The 19,562-nt window shown below is 38.0% G+C and overlaps 1 protein-coding gene across 1 annotated transcript in view; it reads right to left on the bottom strand.

The window, feature by feature from the left end:
• LOC127968060 (synapsin-2-like) overlaps positions 1-18,603 on the bottom strand; it is a 162,658-nt gene extending 144,055 nt beyond the window's left edge. Inside the window, exon 1 of the mRNA XM_052568934.1 lies at positions 17,817-18,603. Coding sequence (XP_052424894.1) covers positions 17,817-18,166 — 350 coding nt within the window. The 5' untranslated portion in view covers positions 18,167-18,603. The remainder of the gene's footprint in view (positions 1-17,816) is intronic.
• Between the last annotated feature and the right edge of the window lie 959 nt (positions 18,604-19,562).

Below are 19,562 nucleotides of genomic sequence, written 5' to 3'. Positions count from 1 at the left end.
ACTGCACATTTTAGCGTGGGCTTTTATCGTGGCCAGCCTAAGACACACCTGTGTAATGATCATGCCGTCTAGTCAACATCAGCACAGATTTAGACAGATTCATGAACAATATTTGAGAGAAATAGGCCTTTTGTGTACATAGAAAAAAGTCTTAGATTAGAGTTCAGCTCATGAAAAATGGGGGCAAAAACAAAAGTGTTGTGTTTATAATTTTGTTTAGTGTATATAAACACAATAAGATAACATACAGATATATACTTCTAGGGTTTTAAGGTTTTAAAGGACTGACTGTTAGTCTGTTTGTTCCTTAATGACATGCAACGCTTGATGTTTTGGCTACTTTTGGCCAATTTTCGTTGTCAGAAAACAATATATGAACAAACTGGCACAAGGACCCATTGATTAAATTAAGATAGATAAATTAAAAAGTAAGGAAATGTTGATAACCACCTTAATAACTCACTTTAATAACACAAGACACTTGATGAATCAGCGTTCATCTTAAGTATTCTGTTAATGAAACACCATCATTACGAAATAAAGGAAAATGCAATGCAGACACCCTAAAGTACCTTAAAAAAATTAGAAGAATTTTTATTATTTATTTAAAATATAATCATATGTTATGAATCCTACACAAGGACTTTGACACTGGCAATGTCATTTTGCTGTTTTCATCATACATTGGTCATTCATTGTATGTGCCTAAAATTTTTACTATACATTTGACAGTATTTTACAGTAAAATGTAAATAATTAATATAATATAATGTGAAGCATTGGCAGTTTAATGTAACTTTTAATTACATTTTTTATGTATTGTAAGTTTTTTGTATGCTGGTCTTGCTGTAAAACCAATTGCTCTTAGGGGACATAAATAAAGAAAGAGAGAAGAAGAAAGAGTTTTTCAGTGTAAAGACAACTTTCAGTGAATCAGTTACCAATTAACAGGTTTTTACAATTATCAATGATCTTGCTTAGAAACAGTCCAAGCCATCGTTGTTAGTGAAGCAAGCATCTGTACTAATTCCAGAAGCTCATTTTAGAACGAATAAAGCATGTTTGAGACAGTTCTATGCTGTTTCTGCAGAGAGAGAAAGAGAAAGTGTGTGTAATTATCTGTCTCTCAGCAGTGCTGGTCAGGAGGAGCTCTGCAAATAGCAACATCATTAGTTGATGTCCTCCAGAAGATAATTGGGCAGCTTCTTAAATGGGCAAGGCTTTGAAACACATGCTGAACGAATGAAGCCGTGACGCACAGGACTGACTTTATTGAGTTAGACACACAGTTCATTCAAGTCTAAAGGCATTTAGTTTGATGTTCATAATCATGTTTCTTGCTTTTTGGCGTTGTGAATGTTTTGTCATTAATAAGTGACATCACAAACACTCGGTCCGGTCAGAGGATGATCAATTGGTCATTAAGTAAATGTGATCAGCAGGTACAGAAGCTTTTACAGCCCTAGATTCACATTTTAGGCACATTTGAATGGTTTTAATGAGAACATGTTTGATGAAGACATGATGATTTTTCTGTGCTCAGTTCGGATCGAGTGCTCCTCTGTCTTCCTTCTGACTACTTTTCTTTTTTTTTCTTTAGTCAAGTGAAAATGTATATTGTATTTAATATTCAAACTGTTAAAGCAACTCTGTCACTCACTGCAAAAAAAAAGCTAACAAAAACACATCTCTAAAAGCGTGATGAAGCATATTCAAATATAGTTTGTTTTAATCTAGTTTTTTTGTTTTGTTTTCTAAGATGTGTTATAGATAATATCACACAGGCGACAGTGTCGTTTGCCAAATCTGCATGTGAGCATGATTGCAAATATGATATGGATTTTATACACCAGTTCAACAAAAAAGTAGTTCATATTGAGTGTTACATTCTATACACAAGAATTATTATTACTGAATAAAAACAACAACTGAGCATGCAGACAAGAAAGTTATTCCCTGTTTAAAAGCATTATATTGAAAATCGTGTTGAGTGACGTGAAAAAAGGGAAATTTGCATCTGTGAACATGAATCAATAGATACAAATTTTGACATTTATGCCATGAGACTGGGTTGAATGATAAAGGGGCACCTTTAGAAGATTAGAAGAAGTGTGTCCCAAAACACAGCATGTTGAGAAGAGTAAGTCCCTGGATGGTATACTATATATCAGCAGTAGATTGTCGAAGTGTGGATCCATGCACACTCTGTTGGCTAATATTATACCCACAATCCACTGCTCCTTGGAGAAGGACTTGGTTCAGAACTACAAAGACGGACAGTAAGTGTTAAAAAACTACAAGCATGATGGATGTGCACAGCCAATGGTCAAAACTGATGGATTTATTTTTATATGGCAGACCTAAAGGTACCAGTATAAAAAAAAAACACACTAAGTAAAATACAATTTAATTATTGTTATTAAAAACTTCGTAGAAAATACTGAGGTTGTCAATACTGAACATCCCTATCTCTATTTCACAGAAGAGCTGCATGTCAAAGGTGTTCAGTGAATGCTAGAGATTGTCCTGGGTCTCAAGGTCTCTTATGATGTGAGGGGTTCCCGTGGCTACTGTCTCCATGGTGATTTCTCAATAGATGATGGCTACCCATCAGATGTGTGTCTCTTCCTGTGAGCTCAGGTGAGACACTGTCTTTGAATGGTGCTCTTTGTGTTTGCTGTGACATTAACCATCTGAAATCTTGACAAATTGCAGAAAATTAAAATGGCGTTGCTATAATTAGCGTACGCATTTGGTAGTGACTGAAATTGTAAAAGCTAATGCATTTCATGACATCGAATACAAGTCTTATTTTGGTTTTGATGCATTTACAACCAAACAGAGCAGCAGTGTTCTTGCAAGTAAATGAGCCCCCAATGAATCGTAACTTGTGCATTTCCTGCTTTAGCATAGTGTAGAACATTCTGACTGTTTATTTGTGGTGATGTATGTCTGGTGTTGATTCATTCCAGCGGTGACGTCTAGTGACGTTGTGCATAGTCATCTCACTGGATTGAGTCGGCCCTGTCCCAGTGTGCAGTTTGTTTACTACCTAGTGAGCGTATCTGTGCACAGGATGATGAGGTCAGGAGCGAGAGAGCTGACCGAGAGACAGAGACGGGCTGTAGTGGGATATGCTGCGTTTGGAGGAGATTTGGCAAACGTGTGAGTTGAATCAGTCTGTTCTGTGTTATTTGAGGACAGTGTTCTGTCCTTTTTTATTGCTGGCATGAGTCCCAAGAGCTTTTTGGGAAATTTAATTGTGCTACGAAGTCTAAGTAAAGAGGTCAATTATCATGACAGGAAGAAAGCTCAAGCACACTCTAATCAAATCACAGCGTACTGAAATCCTACAGACAATCCAATCGTGGCGTCAGTAAGCGTATCCACCCCATGTCTGAACCTGACACGCTGAAATGTGAATCACATTAAGACTCCACCGATCCTCGTCCACAGACTCTGAGTGCCAGCTCTGATGCCAAAATACTCCTGACGTGACAATTATCTTGTTACAGTCTATAAACACTGATTACAAACTCTAGAGATGTACTTGGCCGTTTACTGGTTAAACCTTCTCTGGTAGCTGTACATGGATAAGTGTTTGACTTCATCGATCGATCAGTGATTTGTGACGACCTGCAGTTGTAGATCACCTGCGGTGCTTCACCCTGGATCGATCTGGATCTCAGTGAGATTTAGGACATCATTAAACAGGCCAGACGTTCTAATCTTCCAAGACTTTAATGCAAGTAAGCTATTTATCGTTTGACTTCACTGAATCGTGTAACATCTGTGGCTTAAAGGGATAGTTCTGGTCATTTACTCAACCTCAGGCCAAAAAAGATGTAGGTGACTTTTTCTTCAGTAGAACAATAAAGTAGATTTTTCGATTTGTTTCTGTGAACTGGCTCTTTCAGACAGTTTGTTTCAATAAATTGGTTCAAATAACCAATATACACATATCTTTTCATCCACTAATCCACATCAGCTAACTTTATACAGTAGCACGACCTTAACTCTCACCAGAGCAACTCTCAAAGCATATGCCCCTCCAAACTTCAGATTTATATTACCTTCACAACTATGTATCAATACAATTCCAGTCAAGACAATGCAACAAATAGTTTGCTTGGAAGATTTTTTTTATTTTCTAATTATTTTGCAACTCTGTTTGGTTATAACTTATATTAGTGACAGAAATTATTCACTGCTGCTTTAACACAGCAATTTCTGAATTCATTTTAGAATCAGTTTCTTTCCTTTCCTTTTGGAACCCAATGTTTGATCCACAATACACCATTCAGACTGATGAAAAATGGAAAGAATTAAGAAAAAAAAGAACAGTTAATAGCTTTTTAGCAGAACAGTGAATCTTATTTAGCTGTCAGTGTCTGTTGTTCTGTCTGACTGTGTGAATGTGTTTTTGGCAGATACCATGTCTTTGTGCTGGAATGAATGGGTTTCCCGGGAGTCAGAAGTGTGTTGACAGGAATATATCACATATATCATGCCATGGACTTGTCTGTGTGTTTTGTTAAGTTTCTTATGTGTCCCGTGTGCCTTTAGATCTAGTTTCCCTTGTGTTTTCCTATTCCCAAATTTGGTCTTCCTGTTCCTGCTTCCAGTTTGATTCCACATGTGTCTCGTCTTCCTCTGGTTTAGTTGTGTGTTTAAGCAGTGTCTTGTTTAGTGTTCTTCATCCAGTGTCGATCATCAATTCCTTTGTCCTACGTCTGGTTTTCTTTGTGCAAATAAAGTCTGTTATTTTGGATTCTCATTCGTCCCGTCGCTCTGACACGTACGCACCGCGTGTCAACCGAAGGCCATCAGAATTCATGCGCTGCTGCCCAATGACTTTGCAGTCCTCTGGAGGACGAGGGTTTGGCAGACATTGCCCCCAGAGAAGTGTGACAGCACGAGTCTTTCATAAGCCTTGTCTAATATAGTGCCGGGTTATTAGACCTCCCATCTGCAGACAACTGCTTTACACTTCACAAGCATTTGAAGAAAATTATTAGATCAGTTTCTTTATAATTCATTTGTGGTAGATGCATATCATAAAGTCCACATTTCAGTAACATTACAACATTATTTAAAATTACAACCTTTGTATTTACCCTGAAAAGGTGCATATTAGTATCTTATGTGTGCATATGAAACTAATAATTAATATGACCTAAATGGTAAATATTAGCACCTTTTGAAGGGGATCTCCCCAGTTACAGCTTTTTTTTGTCTTTCTAAGTGTTTAGCCACAAGGATGCAGCCAATCAAACAGTTCAATTTACTAGAATAATAGTAAAACATTTTAGTAATTTAGTAATTCAATGACACATCCATGAAGAAGTCAGTTCCAGTAGTTCTGAAAGAGTGAATTATTCACTGCTGATACACAAACTTGAGTAACAATCCCTCCACTACTACAGCACATGGACAGACAGTCTTACAGAAGAAGTCCCTGTGATACACACTGTTTTAGATGAGGCGAGAGTCTTCATGCATGGACACAAAGCAGAACTTCTCATTAAATATAACACACAGATGAATTTGACTCATGATTATATAAATCTACATCACTTTCTCCCTGCTAACCGGCGATCTGTATCTAAAATGAGATGTACTTCTAGTTTCCAACTATAGTCAATGGTAGGTATAGCCTGTGTAATGTCAGGGTTTATTTGCATAATTTACTGTACCTTGACCCATGGGGTTGATTGATCATTTGATAGCAGTGGTGATCTTTTACTCGAGTACAGTCATATCATAAAATATTACTCCACTAAAAGTAAAAGTTTTACTCACGTGAAAGTACAGAAGTACTAGATTTTGTATGTACTTAAGTATAAAGTACTTATAGATGAATGTTTGTTTTGCAGTTTTATATAGGCTATAATCCTATAATTAATACTGCCCAAAATACCTCAATACCTCAGTTTAACACCAGCGAGCTCGTTAGCTAGACAGTTAACATTATCTAACATTATTGACTCATTTTCAGCATGGTTATGAATAAACATTTATCTTTGTCTACTCGGCTAGCTGATCCAGATCATGCTGTAACTGAGGCTATGTGTGCTGACAAACAACTGAAAAAAACAGACTTATGCTTTGAAATGTGGCGAAGTAAAAGTAAAAGTTACTCCAAATAAAACTACTCCAGTAAAGTACAGATAATTGAAAAATGTAGTTAAGTACAGTACTGAAGTTACTCTGTTACTGACCAGCACTGCTTGATAGGCCTTGTGTCATTACCTGTATACAGCATTTGAACAACAAGATCCCAGTAATGTACAGAGAATATATCAAGAGCTGCTTGATTTTCTGAACAGTTTATTAGGCCTCTCTTGTTGAAAGATTGAGGTCTGTCAAAGATTAGACTCTTTTAGGTTAGGATCAATACTCTTCTTTGATTTCTCTCTAGTTCACTTCACATTGACACAGCCACGATCTCCCCGAGCGCTGAACGATGTGAGATTGCTCTACAAATATTGTGTTTCACAATACACAACCTGTTTGCATTTTTCTGTTCTGTCATTATTCTCTCTCTTTCTGGTTTCAGAGCAGCAGAAACCATCTGAGTATGTTCTCTGTGAACTGATTAAAAGAGGAAGTCATAGACGTTTGGAGCTAGATGAAAGTGCTATGCCTTTAAAGGATCAGGTTTGGAGAAATGCAGCACTGCATCAGTGTGTCATCAATGGATGCTCTGCAGTGAATGGGTGCCGTCAGAATGAGAGCTGATAAAAACATCACAATAATCCACAGCACTCCAGTCCATCAGTGAACATCTGGAGAAGACACAAGATGAACCACATCCAACATTAAGATGATATTAACTACAAACTGTCACTGCTGGCTAAAATATCCATAAAAACCATAATCCATCATAATTCATAGTAATCCTTGCTCCAGTGAAAAATCTGTAACTCACATCAAAATCCTACCAATAGTTGATGTTTTTGACCTAGCTCTCATTCTGACGGCACCCATTCACTGCAGAGCATCCATTTATGAGACACTGATGCAGTGCTATGTTTTCAGAAATGTTTCACTTTTTGGAAAGTGGTTTACTATGACTTTTTTAAGATTTATTTTTGTAATTTAAACACACAGTTTATTGCTTAACTTGTCTTAACTGGTTTCTGAATTTACATTTCAAGTCTATGTATGTCTTTGTATGTTTTCTCTAATTTAATGAACACTCACATCTCTGAAGGACATAACAGATGCTGTAATAGCCGCTCACCTTGAGAGACGTGATAGTTACGCTCTACATTATCTCAGATCTTTGAGAAGAATTCTCCCCAGCGAGAGGTGTTCCTCTCTTCAGCAGTCACACAGAGTTTGCTGTCAGAGTAACACTACAGTAAAGAGAGTGTGTATCAAAGCACTGAGCGACACACACACTCTTCCGCACCACGAGAGAGTTAACCCTCGCTGTCCTGATCAGCTCCATCTCTGCCGGAGTCACACCACGCTCTGCTACACTGACAGAGAAAGAAGAAATCCTGCTGAAATCATGCTTCATCCACTTTTGAGTTTCTAAATCATCATGTAAAAATTAATAGCATATTTGATCAGTAAAATTTCCCTACATCTTTCTTATAGTGCCAATTAATCAAAGAAAAGTTTTTGTTTACATCTCATGTATGAGTGTACTGTTTATATTTATTATGTATAAATAAATACACATGCATGTGTCTATTTAAATGTTAAATGTTAAATATGATATAAATATGTACATGCAAATATTTTCAATATATATATATATATATATATATATATATATATATATATATATATATATATACTGTATATATACTATATATATTTATACACACACACACACACACACATAAATTATATGAACAACAACTTTTATTTTGGATGTGATTAATTGTTTGACCGTACTACTTTCTGAAGTATTTCACATTAATCATGAAATGTTTGTAATCTTAAATCTGACACAGGTGTTTCTCACGCACGTCCTGATTTTGCCAAGTTCGATGTGTTCCTAGGTCAACATATTTTGTTGACCCTGGAACAACATTTTACTCCAAAAATATATTCTTAACCATATCCCTACACCTAAACCTAACCTTAACCATGAGTAATCCCTAAAATCAGAGGAAATGATAGATGAATGACACTGATGTACAAGCACCAAACACTGATTTTAAGCGTAAACTTCACAAAATCTATAAACTGGTTCTTCAAATCTGATTGGTTAATCACAATGTTGTTCCAGGGTCAACAACGATGTTGTCCCAGGAACATGTCTCACTTGGTAAAATCAGGTTCTGCGTTTCTCACACTGTAAAGGTGGCACACAATGTCTCTTACAGTTCAGTGCTGCTCGGAGGTGACATGAATGCATTTACACAGACAGAATTACACCTGGAGGATTTGATACTAGAGGCTGAGGCGGGTCAGAGCAGGCTTAGGTTAGTCTGGCTTTTATACTGCGTTACGTCTTTGCACAGAGAAGCCGTGACTCAGCTGTGTAACTGTCACAGCACTGTCACATTATTTCTCCTAATCTCTGCTTGCATCAACACAGCCTCGTTCAGTGTGTGACCGCTGGAGGATGACAGCAGGCTGACAAACCTGATCTACACACACACACACACACACACACACACACTTCATGGCCAGCTTCTGTGTCTGAACATTCTTCAAGGACAACGTTACACTTCATGATTATTTGATATCATCTGAGAAGGACTGTTAATAACATCTTGATTTCCAACATCATCCATGTCTGGATCATAAACACATACTCAGCTTCACTCAGTGCTAGAGATTTGAGCAAATCACCAACAATCAACAAATGCATATTACATTATTTATATTCAATTTCTGTTCTCTATTCTTTGTCATTTGAAGCAATGCATGATTTTATATTAATGTATGAATTCCTGCCAACATCTCTCAATGTTAAGATGACTGACAGACAGCAAGATACACAGAAGTGTGCTAAAATGAGATGAACTTGTCTATGTCAATCATTTCAACGCAGAATACCTGATACAATATTGTATTATTTCTGCATCAAGATGGACAGTAGACTAGATGATCATTTTCTTTCCACACAGAGCTGTAAGATCACATGAGTTCAGCTCACACACAGTCTTTGGCTGCTGACAAACATTCATATTCTCCAGGCTGTGTGTTTACTAAAGTGCACAGTGGGGTTTCTTACTTCAGATTGGAAAAGCTGTAGCCTGAGCGGAGTTGCTTCTCGATCAAATCGAATGCTAACTGAAGCATTCTGGGTTATATTTGAGTGGGGAGAGCACAACACACTTGTTATCAAACACAGTTATGAGGATGATTCACCAGACGACTGGGGTTTCTGATGTAGTCCTATCAGACAGACTTTAGCTCAGTGTTTCTCAACAGCTTCAGTTTCAGAAGCAGACTAACTTCTGCCAGGGATAAAAAACAAACAAATAACTTTAGAATCACAATGTTACCTTTTCACAGAATTGTGAGCTTAACAACTGGCAAGTTATTAAAACTAACTCTGAGTTCACATGTTTTTGTTTTTACTCATATTTCTGAGTTAACATCTCACAATTCTGACTTTTCTGTTTCGACGCACAGAATAGAAACCGTGACTTTATCTAACCCATTCTGTCATTGCTTCTCAGAATTGTGAGTTTATATCTCGCAGTTGTGACTTGTGAAGTCTTTTCTCAGTATTCTGACTTCACTTCTTAAAATTCAGCTTTCAATAAAAACATAAAAAGAGAGATTGTTAGATATAAAAGAAAAAAGGTCCAAATTATGCAGTAAAAAGTCTCAACGGCCATGCTTGAAATAAGTTTCCATACACTGTACAGACGGTTGATGAGTGAATGATATTTATATCTACTAAGTCCAAATATAATATAATCTGGGTCATATTTTTAACATCATGGTTTCTCAGAATGAGCTGATGTGAATCTGTGCATATAAGCGTTTAGCAAGCAACAGATCAGTATGTGTCTAACTCCTGTAGAGTTGATTGTATGTATGGCTTCTGTCTGCAAAAGTTGATAGGTCATTCATTTCACTGATGTTCATTCAGCATGCAGAGACAGTATTTCTACATTTCGCCTGCAATATAAAAAACAACCATCCCGCTCATTCTTTAGTGTTTTTATTTTACTATTATTATTATTTTTTTTAAGCTGGCTAAAAAGCATTTCACTAAAGCTGTTCATGCATTAAATCAGCACTGTGTACAGGCATTAAGGTGAACCATTTTAGTGGAATATAGTACGTCTGTATCAAAATGTATAAGCATATATGGGAAAACTGAGCATCATTTAACTCTGTAGTCTGTACTGGTTTTTAACATAATTGTTTAATTATTAGCAAAAACTTTTAGCTCAATGTAACTACACACTGTAGGGATAAAGTCCCATGTCCACTTGGGCGTCCACTTGCTCACCGTCACATTCATTGCTGCGTTATAGACGAACACTTTAGTGTATCATCATGAATTTCTTAGGTTTTTGGCAGCATGGAGTCACAAAGGTCTGCACCAATTTGTGTGAAGATCGGATGAAGTGTCTAGATGGTGTTCAAAAAAGTATATGTTTATGAAATTCAAAATGCCGAAAGTCTAGTCAGAATTATAGATAATAATTTAAATATATCTAGTACAGTTATAATAGTTATAATAGTATAATAGCACTTTCATTATTTAGTAAAGAGCAAATTATATTTTAGTTTTTAAGTGACATGATGCTAGATGATAACATAATTAGCTTTTTAAATAAATGGTTTTCAGATTTATTTCAGCTAGATTTTAGACATACAGTAATGCAATGCATGATTTATATGCTACTGTTTTAAATAAAACTTTTAAATAGATCTTTTTTTTTTTTTTTACTGAATAAACCCTGTGATGTTTGTGCACAGGTACAGATTTCTGTTGATCAATTCCTGATTTCAAATCGCTAACATTCTCACAGGATTATGATATCATAACTAATGCTCAATATATAATATACAGCATACACTGCTTGTCAATATTAGCCTACCTTTGTGTTTCACGTGTCAATCCAGTCAGATAATGCCAGTGTCTGTTCATTTGGTTTTAAAGCACAAACCCAGCAGCAGAAGTCATATTAATGGCTGTCTTATCAAAAAAGAAGGAGTGATCAGTTCAGCCCAAAGCTTTAATGGCAGCTCATTCATCACAGATCTCTCTGAGGACAGTCTGTGAATCAGCACACACCAACACACACTAAAACACTCACACTAAACATACAACCTGCACACACACACACACACAAAACATGCATTCACATAGATAAACTAGCCTGCCCCATACATGGAAAAAAAAACTTTATATATACTTAACATATAGCCAAAAATGTATATTTGCTAAAATATGTATATATTTTCTTCTAATATATTTTGCCTATTTTTGTTTGCATATTTTTTTAAATATACTTATATGTCTATATATGCAGGTTGAATCCTATCATCCTATGTGTTACTGTGCGTGTAAGTGCATCCTATTCTAATAACTGTATTTTTCATTCAATCAAAGGGTCAGAGCAACAGAAGGAGCATTACACACACACACACACACACACACTCTGTGTACAGCGAGGCTGTAGTGTCCTCTGAGATGCACTCATAAGCAACTTTATGAAAGTGAAACTGACAAATGAGACACCCTACAGCCTCATGGATATTACAGGCTTGCAGTGACCATCATGGGTCTGCAAGAGCACATCAGATGTGTCATTTGGGACAGGGCCTGGGGCGTGTGTGAGGAGACGTCCTGTTCTCATGAAAGGACTTCACCTTAAACTACTTCAGCTCAGTAGAAAATATAGCAACAGCTCAATTCAGCCAATCAGAATCAACCGTTTAAGGACACATTAACAGACATCTGAACGTCATTTCTGGGACGGGTGATGTAAATACTGCAGGATCTGTTTTCTCCACTAATGTTTATTCTTCACATACGCTCGCGAGCACACAGCATCAGTGTGGCCTAGACTGCATATCATTTATCACTTCTCTGGCACGAAAGGTGTTCAGTGCCTACATCTGTCAAGTTCCATGAGCTGCTTTCTCACTCAGAGACAATAACTGAGTTCAAAACCTAATACAAAACTGAAGAAGGCAGCAAATCTTATAATACTGCTATCTACTGTCATATATTCTAAAACGAACAAATGAAATACTAGCAGAATGATAAGATACATTTAACATGTGCTTTTATCCAAGCTAACAGTTTTCGCCTAACATGTGTCCCCTGGGAATAGATCCCACAACCTTGCGCTGCTAATGCAATGCTCTACCACTCGAGCCACAGGAACACTGTGAGATATAGCTGAAGACCTTCATTAGCATCTACTCTATACAAAAAGAGAAACTGAGCAATTATCATGTTCTGTCATTTTATACTGCAGTAACTTCTAAATAATAGATTTAGTCACTCTTGTTTTTTGTGTTTTTTTTAAGAAAGCTAAAGAAAACATTGTCTGTGTTTTATGAGTGACAATCTTTACTAGTGTTACACAAGAATAAGTTGATTTGAGACTTCTCTTTGTGAAATTAACATCTCTGCCAAGCTGAAGGCTGGTGATGAGAAATGTGTAAAGAGTTTTGAAAAAGTGACATTAGTATTGAAATGTGTATACTAACTACAAATAATAATAATCTTTAACTAGTAATCTCATCCACTAACCACAAACACAAATTCCCACACTACTGTTCTCATCTTCAGCATCAGATCTGTTGTTTTATCATCAGTGTCCTGCAGCACAGAAGCAGTCCTCAGGAGCACAGACGTGTATTTGGAGAAATACACAACAATACACTGTGTGGGTCAAAATTATACATTTCTCTTTTATGACAAAAATCATCAGCATATTATGTAAAGATCCTGTTCCATGAAGCTATTTAGTACATTTCCCACAGCAAATATATCAAAACTTCATGTTTGATTAGTAATATGCATTGCTAAGAACTTCATTTGAACAACTTTAAAGATGATTTTCTCAATATTTAGATGTTTTTGGCTCCCTCAGATTCCAGATTTATAATAGTTGTATCTCAGACAGATATTGTCCTCCGAACAAACCACACATCACTGGAGAGATCATTTATTCAGAGTTCAGATTATTTATTATGAAGTTATGAATTTCAAATTTAATTAAAATTTTCCTAATGACTGGTTTTGTGGTCCAGGGTCACATTTATCATGTTTGACTCTCAGGCGTTTTTAACTGTGGTTTAATCATCTGAACTCTGAGATCTGAACAGCACATCATTCACTATCAGCTGTGTACAGTCTCCTGACACATTATTGTATCATCAAACCTCTGCTGTAGATTCTGACCTGTTATTACAGAAATGAACAAGTCAGCTGGATCATGTATTTAGCACTGACAACAGTTTATGACAATGTTTTGACAAAATTCTCTGCAGTTTTCCAGATCCTTCAGCGTCTGTGAGAATAAGTCATTACACACACTGAAATCAGTCCAATGAGGAATCATTAAAACACTTCGAATATAATCCATGTTTTATTATTCATGATGTTTTTGATGAAATTATGTACAGTAATTGTTGGTGCACTGTAAAATACTGAGAGCTCAATCACTAAACAATTAAAAAGTTCTGGCCTAGAGTTTCTAATAATTGCACAAATTATTTTTCTTCAGCAATCTGTCTAAGCTACAGAATGAAAATCTTCAGGCAAGTCTCATTAGTGTCCAGAGAAATGAAGGCTGCACCTGATCCTTCAGTCCTTCATCTGAGCAGATGTGTGCCACATCACGAGCATCAACAGCCTCATTAAACCAGACCAGCACACGACCGATCATATGACACGAAAGCTGTTTGTTTTATTACGAAACACTGCAGAAGTTTCCCTCGAGACTTGACTAGTGGACTACTGAGATATGATTCTGTTTCACTGGCCTCTAAATATTACCATAAACATAACTGCAATAGTCCATCTCATGTTGATCTGTATTAAAACTTTATTACAGGTTAAAGATTGTAATATAGTTCCAGACTTCCTTATTATCAAATAAATACATTCATTACCATGTAATTACAGTCAGTGGCTAATTTGTAATAAATTAAAGCTAATTCAACATCCTTCATTTTCAAAGCCTTGGTGAGAATATGATCAGTGGCTTGATTATGAAGCATCAAATGCCATGATTGTGTATCAGAAGGAAAATAATAAGTTATTATAAACATTAGCATCATGATTTTCTACAAAGCTGCTTTGAAACAATGTGCAGTGTGAAAAGTGTGCAAATAAATGTTACTTTTTTGAATAAGTGCCAATATTTTCATAAGAAATTGTTTCTTTGCTCAAAGCACTACAGAAGCAATTTACAAACCCATATGTCACACCTAACAGCCATCTTTTACAGCATTATTCAGCATTACGCTTTAATAGATGGCAGTGCATTAGGTGCTAACCCATATGTTACACCTGTAAGCTCAACAGCCGCTGAATGAGCCTCTGATGCAGAGTTTGAAGCTGAAGCATGTGCTGTGTTTCTGATGATGCTCAGCAGAGCAGTGCTGGATGGGAGCATATGCTGATTGAGTTTGGATGCTGTAAAATAAGGCCAGAGGACATGATTGAATTACACTACGGTTAATATTCCATGTGTTGAGGGACACAGACTCACGAGCACACCTGCGCTTGGCCAGAGACATGAATCAAGCAGACTGTGGCTCTCAGAGAAAATGCATTAAAACAGTTAACATGGCCAGTTTCTGACTGAAATATCAGTTTGTTATTTGCTATAAGTGGTGTGTTGTTCACGAACCATTCGTTCATTTTAAGCTAATCTTTAACATGACTCAAGAACATTACATGACAGCCATATTGGATACAGAAATTAGTTCATAATTCTTTTTCGTTTTTTAACAGTTCATTTCTCATAAGTTGGTCTTGGTTGCATTAATAATTAATTTATTTTTCAACGCCACATTAGTAAGACTACAAAAAACGCAAGCCCCTTATTACGACCTTTATTTTTATTTTAAAGTTAAGCGCCTTCTAGCAAGTGTAAAAATAATGACAGTATCGTGTTGTGTCTGTCATCGTGAAATGACATATAACTGACATTTCCAATCAAACACGAGATTATTTAAATCATTGTGTGGACTTTTTACACTAATCTCACAGTAATTCGTACATATTTTACTAGTAGGCTTATTCGTTCGAGTGACCACATCGAACCTATCCCCCACAGAAATCATGCTAAATTATGATTTATAGAGCATTTACATTCTCTGGAATCAAACCCATGATTGTATGATTACATTTCATTGTATAACACAATGCTCTACCCACTGAGCTACACGAAATCCATATTACAGTGCAAATAAAAGAGTACAAAACATTAATATGAAAACATCCTGCTGTCAATAGGGGCGCAGGTGTAGTATAGGCTCTGATGGGTCTATTTCAGGGATTTGGACAAGCGACCTACAGTATACGAGCGGATTGGTGGCAGGACAGGTTGTCTGGATGTGTTGGAGAATTTGACTATAATTATTTTATTATTTTAATATTTTATTGATCCGTTGTGTAACAATGTCACGCTCATATTTGTGCTGTAGTACTGTATAATATGTGCTATAATCCCGTCAGTATAGTGCCTTTCTGAAAACTCATTCTGCTCTGAGTGTGCGGTCGTCTTGTGTCAAACACTCACTTCGTGAGCAGCTGTAAACAGTGTGACGGTATCTACAGTAACTACCGCATTAGTGTCAGATGTCAATACAACGTTTTATTGCCCTCACAGCTTTAAAAAAACCAACAACAACTGAATCTGAACCACTAAACTACTGTTGTTTGAGGGCTGGACAACGCCAGTAGCTGGGCATTATGTAATTGTGTATGGTGACATTATGATATAGCTATGTCACAGAAATAACGGCAGAACTACAGACGAGTAAGTCAAGTGTTTCCTGTTGGAGAAATGAACTCCCTTTGGCAGTGACTCTGTAACTTTACAGATTGTTGATATCCACAAACATCTACTAAAAGAAAGCTTAAAATAAAAAAGCATAACAGGTGCCCCTTAACAAAACACACGAATGGAATATTAACATGCATGCAAACGCATAAACATTACTGCAATATGAAAACTATCTATCTGCGTGTCGAAATGTAGCTTTCCCAGCTATAATAGCATCCTCACACACACACAGTGCACAGATGCAAGCCTCGGGCTGGCTGTGCTGATTCACCATGTCTCTTCTCATTCCTCCATCACATGACTGCCCTTATACTGCTCTCTCCGGATCTACACAGAGGAGACTGAAGGGCAGGACTGAGATCTGGATTCACACAAACCACTGGGTTTCTCCCTTCCTTCTGGGCTTAGAGAGGTTCAGAAAACCAGTCTTCTGCAAAAGCACGGTTTTCTCCTTAATAAAGTAGAAATTTAGTACTTTTTTAAATGAGCAATTTAGGAAAACCAGGGAATAGTAAAGCATGAATAGAAGAGCACACCGTCTAGTGTTTCCTTGAGTGGACATGGCAGATCACACAGAAGAGTGAAGCTGGTGGTTATGTAAGATTCTCTACACAGAAGACTACAAATAATGAAGCTTTCTCCCTTAATGCCAGGACTGACCGTCATACATATATGTGGATAATCATATGAAATGCACAGGGATAAGTTATCATTATAGATTATGAGCACAAACAGATTTCTGGCAGAAGCCCAGTGTCAAGGGAGTGACTAAGGATAACGTCTGTGTGATTATTCAGCAGGACACACTGGAGATTCGCTGCACATCTCCTGGCACACGTCTCTAGCTGCACTCCTACTGATTACTGCTCAGCGTGTGGCCTGAAGATGAAGATCCCTACAGCATGCTAAATAAACCGAACTATCATGAAAGTCTTGCTAAATGAAATGCAAGTGTATGCACTAGGCTGGCTTTTATTACAGGAAAAGCAATAGCTTCTTAAGTAAGTCCTGTCAAGCCTTATGGGCTTCTCCAGTGCAGGAAAAATCAATAGTATCCACAGAAACCCAGCTGGATTTGCTTTCTTAGAGAGATCACGTGCTGACTCCCCTGGAGGAACGCCACTCAAATATTCATGCTCGTAACTAAGGTGTTATTCCTCTTCTCTGAGCGTGTCTCTGGGATTTTTATTATGCAAAGCCTGTGAATAATTGTCTCTGCTGGTCTTTTGGAGCATGTAACTGACAGACCTAAGCTCATTAAGGTAATGCACCCTGAACATTCATCAGGTGCATTTGGACTGGGCTTTCCCGAATCAATCACAGCACTGCTGTAGAGCATCACACCCGTGACCAGCAGAGCTTTCATAATCACCAATTAGGATTAGTCAATAAAAATGCAGATCATTCATATTTGAAGCAGTCTGACCTTCCATCATCATTGATAGGATCATCACACTCATCACAATTAGCAGTGACACATCTCAATTACAGCTCACAACTCACACTGGGAGACTTTCCATCGACTGTGATGTGCATTGCCTGTAATGGCAACCAGAAAACATCAAAACAGTCTCTGTGATGTAGAAAGCAGTTCTGGTGCTCAATCTGCTTTATCTGCGTCGTGACAAACACTATTGTAAATCAAACCTCTTTGCATGCAGCCATCTGCTAAAGAGGTGCATAAAGAAGATTGGTGCTGTCCAAGGTACCAATCAACTATTGCAGGAGAAAACTGAGAGTGTAGCTCTAAAACAAGATGCAAACTTATCAAAGCTTTGCACAAAGCTGGTTTGAATTCTAATAGTGCACAACTCAACAAGTCGAGGTCAAAGCAAGAAAACTCACCACTCGTGTTGGGGCTCGTCGATGACCAGCAGGATCTTGAATCTCCGTGACACCGCGGCAGGACTTTGCTCCACGAGTCCCGCAGAGGCGGCAGTCTGCTTCACCGCATTGGTGATGGAGCTGAAGAACCCCGAGCCGCTGGATTGTGCGGGCTGTGGCCGTCGCTCCGGGGCTGGAGAAGGGGTGGGGGACCTGTCCTCCGGAGGGGCCGATGGGGCAGGAGCCGCTCCGCTGGCAGCAGTGGGAGGAGGTGGTGGAGGTGGGTCAGGCCTCTGGAGATCCGACATGTAGCCGTTGGGCAGGTTGGCGATGAAGCTGCTGTCAGAGAGACGACGGCGAAGGAAGTTCATGGCTAGAGAGGGTTAAGCTCTGGGTACAGGTGAGGGTCGTCTTGTGCTGCTTCTCAAGAGCGTGGGGTTGATATTGCTGCTGAATTTCTCCGTCTTCCTCCACTGACAGCTTGAATGCCAGGAAGAGATGCTCACGCTCTGTGTCTCCCTCCCTCCCTTGCTAGCGCTCCCTCCCCCGTCCCTCACGATCTCCTACATCATTGCTTACGCGCCTCTACTACGTCGTGCTGCAGCTGCTTAACGGGGTTTCCAATGAATATGCATGACAGGAGGGGAGCTCCTACAGCGCTCTCTCCTCCTCTCTTTCGGATTGACCCGCAGACCCCGGTCTAGCAGCGCTGGGGCTGGAGGAATAGGTCTGCAGATGGTGGAGACACGCGTCAGCTCAGCTCTCTGGGGGTCTGTGAACATTGATCCTCTGCCATCGTTTAGTCAGTGATCCTCTCCTGAATACAGGAGCTCAATATGCCAAGCCCATGTTAGTCCATTACTGCAGAAAATACAAACAACATGGAGGCTGAGGAATGGTGATCACGATCCACAGTGGCATTTTACTCATTCTTAATGCTGATGGGTTCACACCACAACACACAACAGTGGCCCACAGTAGTAATGAGCAGCTTAGCAAAGGTGACAGAAACAGTGCACATACAGAGTTTGTAGAGGCTCTTTTGCAGTCTAATTGAAGATAAACATAAGGTTGTTAAGCATTGCCTTAAAGACATACATAGTGCACAACCAGGAGCAGAACGTTTTCTATTCCTGTTTTCATTTTACAAAACCTCTTCATAGTCCAGTGCTTCCTGACCCACATCGCTTTGATCCCAATACACATTCATCCATTTATTATAAAGAGTCTTTATAGAAAACAAAACATTTTCTTACATTATTAAATATAATTGCATTGGGGTAAAACACCCAGAACACCCTGGCAACTACCTAATGACATGGTAAAAAAACAAAACAAGAAATAATAATAAAATACCTAGAAAGCACCCTGGAGACAGCCTGACAACATGATAAAAACAAACAAGCAAACAAACAAACAAACAAAACCTCTCAGAAACCCTTAGCAACTGCACTTTCCCTTGAATTGTCTCAGGAGTAGAAGATTTCCAACAAAATATATATACTTACATGAATCTCCTGTTGGTAATAACTCTTGTTCATTCTTTCACACATCTGAAAACATCCACGAGGCTCCAGATGATGAAATGCCCCCTTCATGTTTGTGTTTATTTAGAACATAACTCTACTCCGTCATCTGAGTATAAATATCATTATGGGACCCTCATGTGCTATAACTCTTATGTTGTGGACAGGTTTTATTAGTGGTGGGTATTCATACTTAGCGTGAGATTTAAACTTCAGACACCAATGCTTCTGTTACGACCAG

The sequence above is a fragment of the Carassius gibelio genome, chromosome B11, assembly GCF_023724105.1.
Source record: "Carassius gibelio isolate Cgi1373 ecotype wild population from Czech Republic chromosome B11, carGib1.2-hapl.c, whole genome shotgun sequence".
NCBI lineage: Eukaryota > Metazoa > Chordata > Actinopteri > Cypriniformes > Cyprinidae > Carassius > Carassius gibelio.
This window is presented reverse-complemented; position numbering and strand designations above follow the sequence as displayed.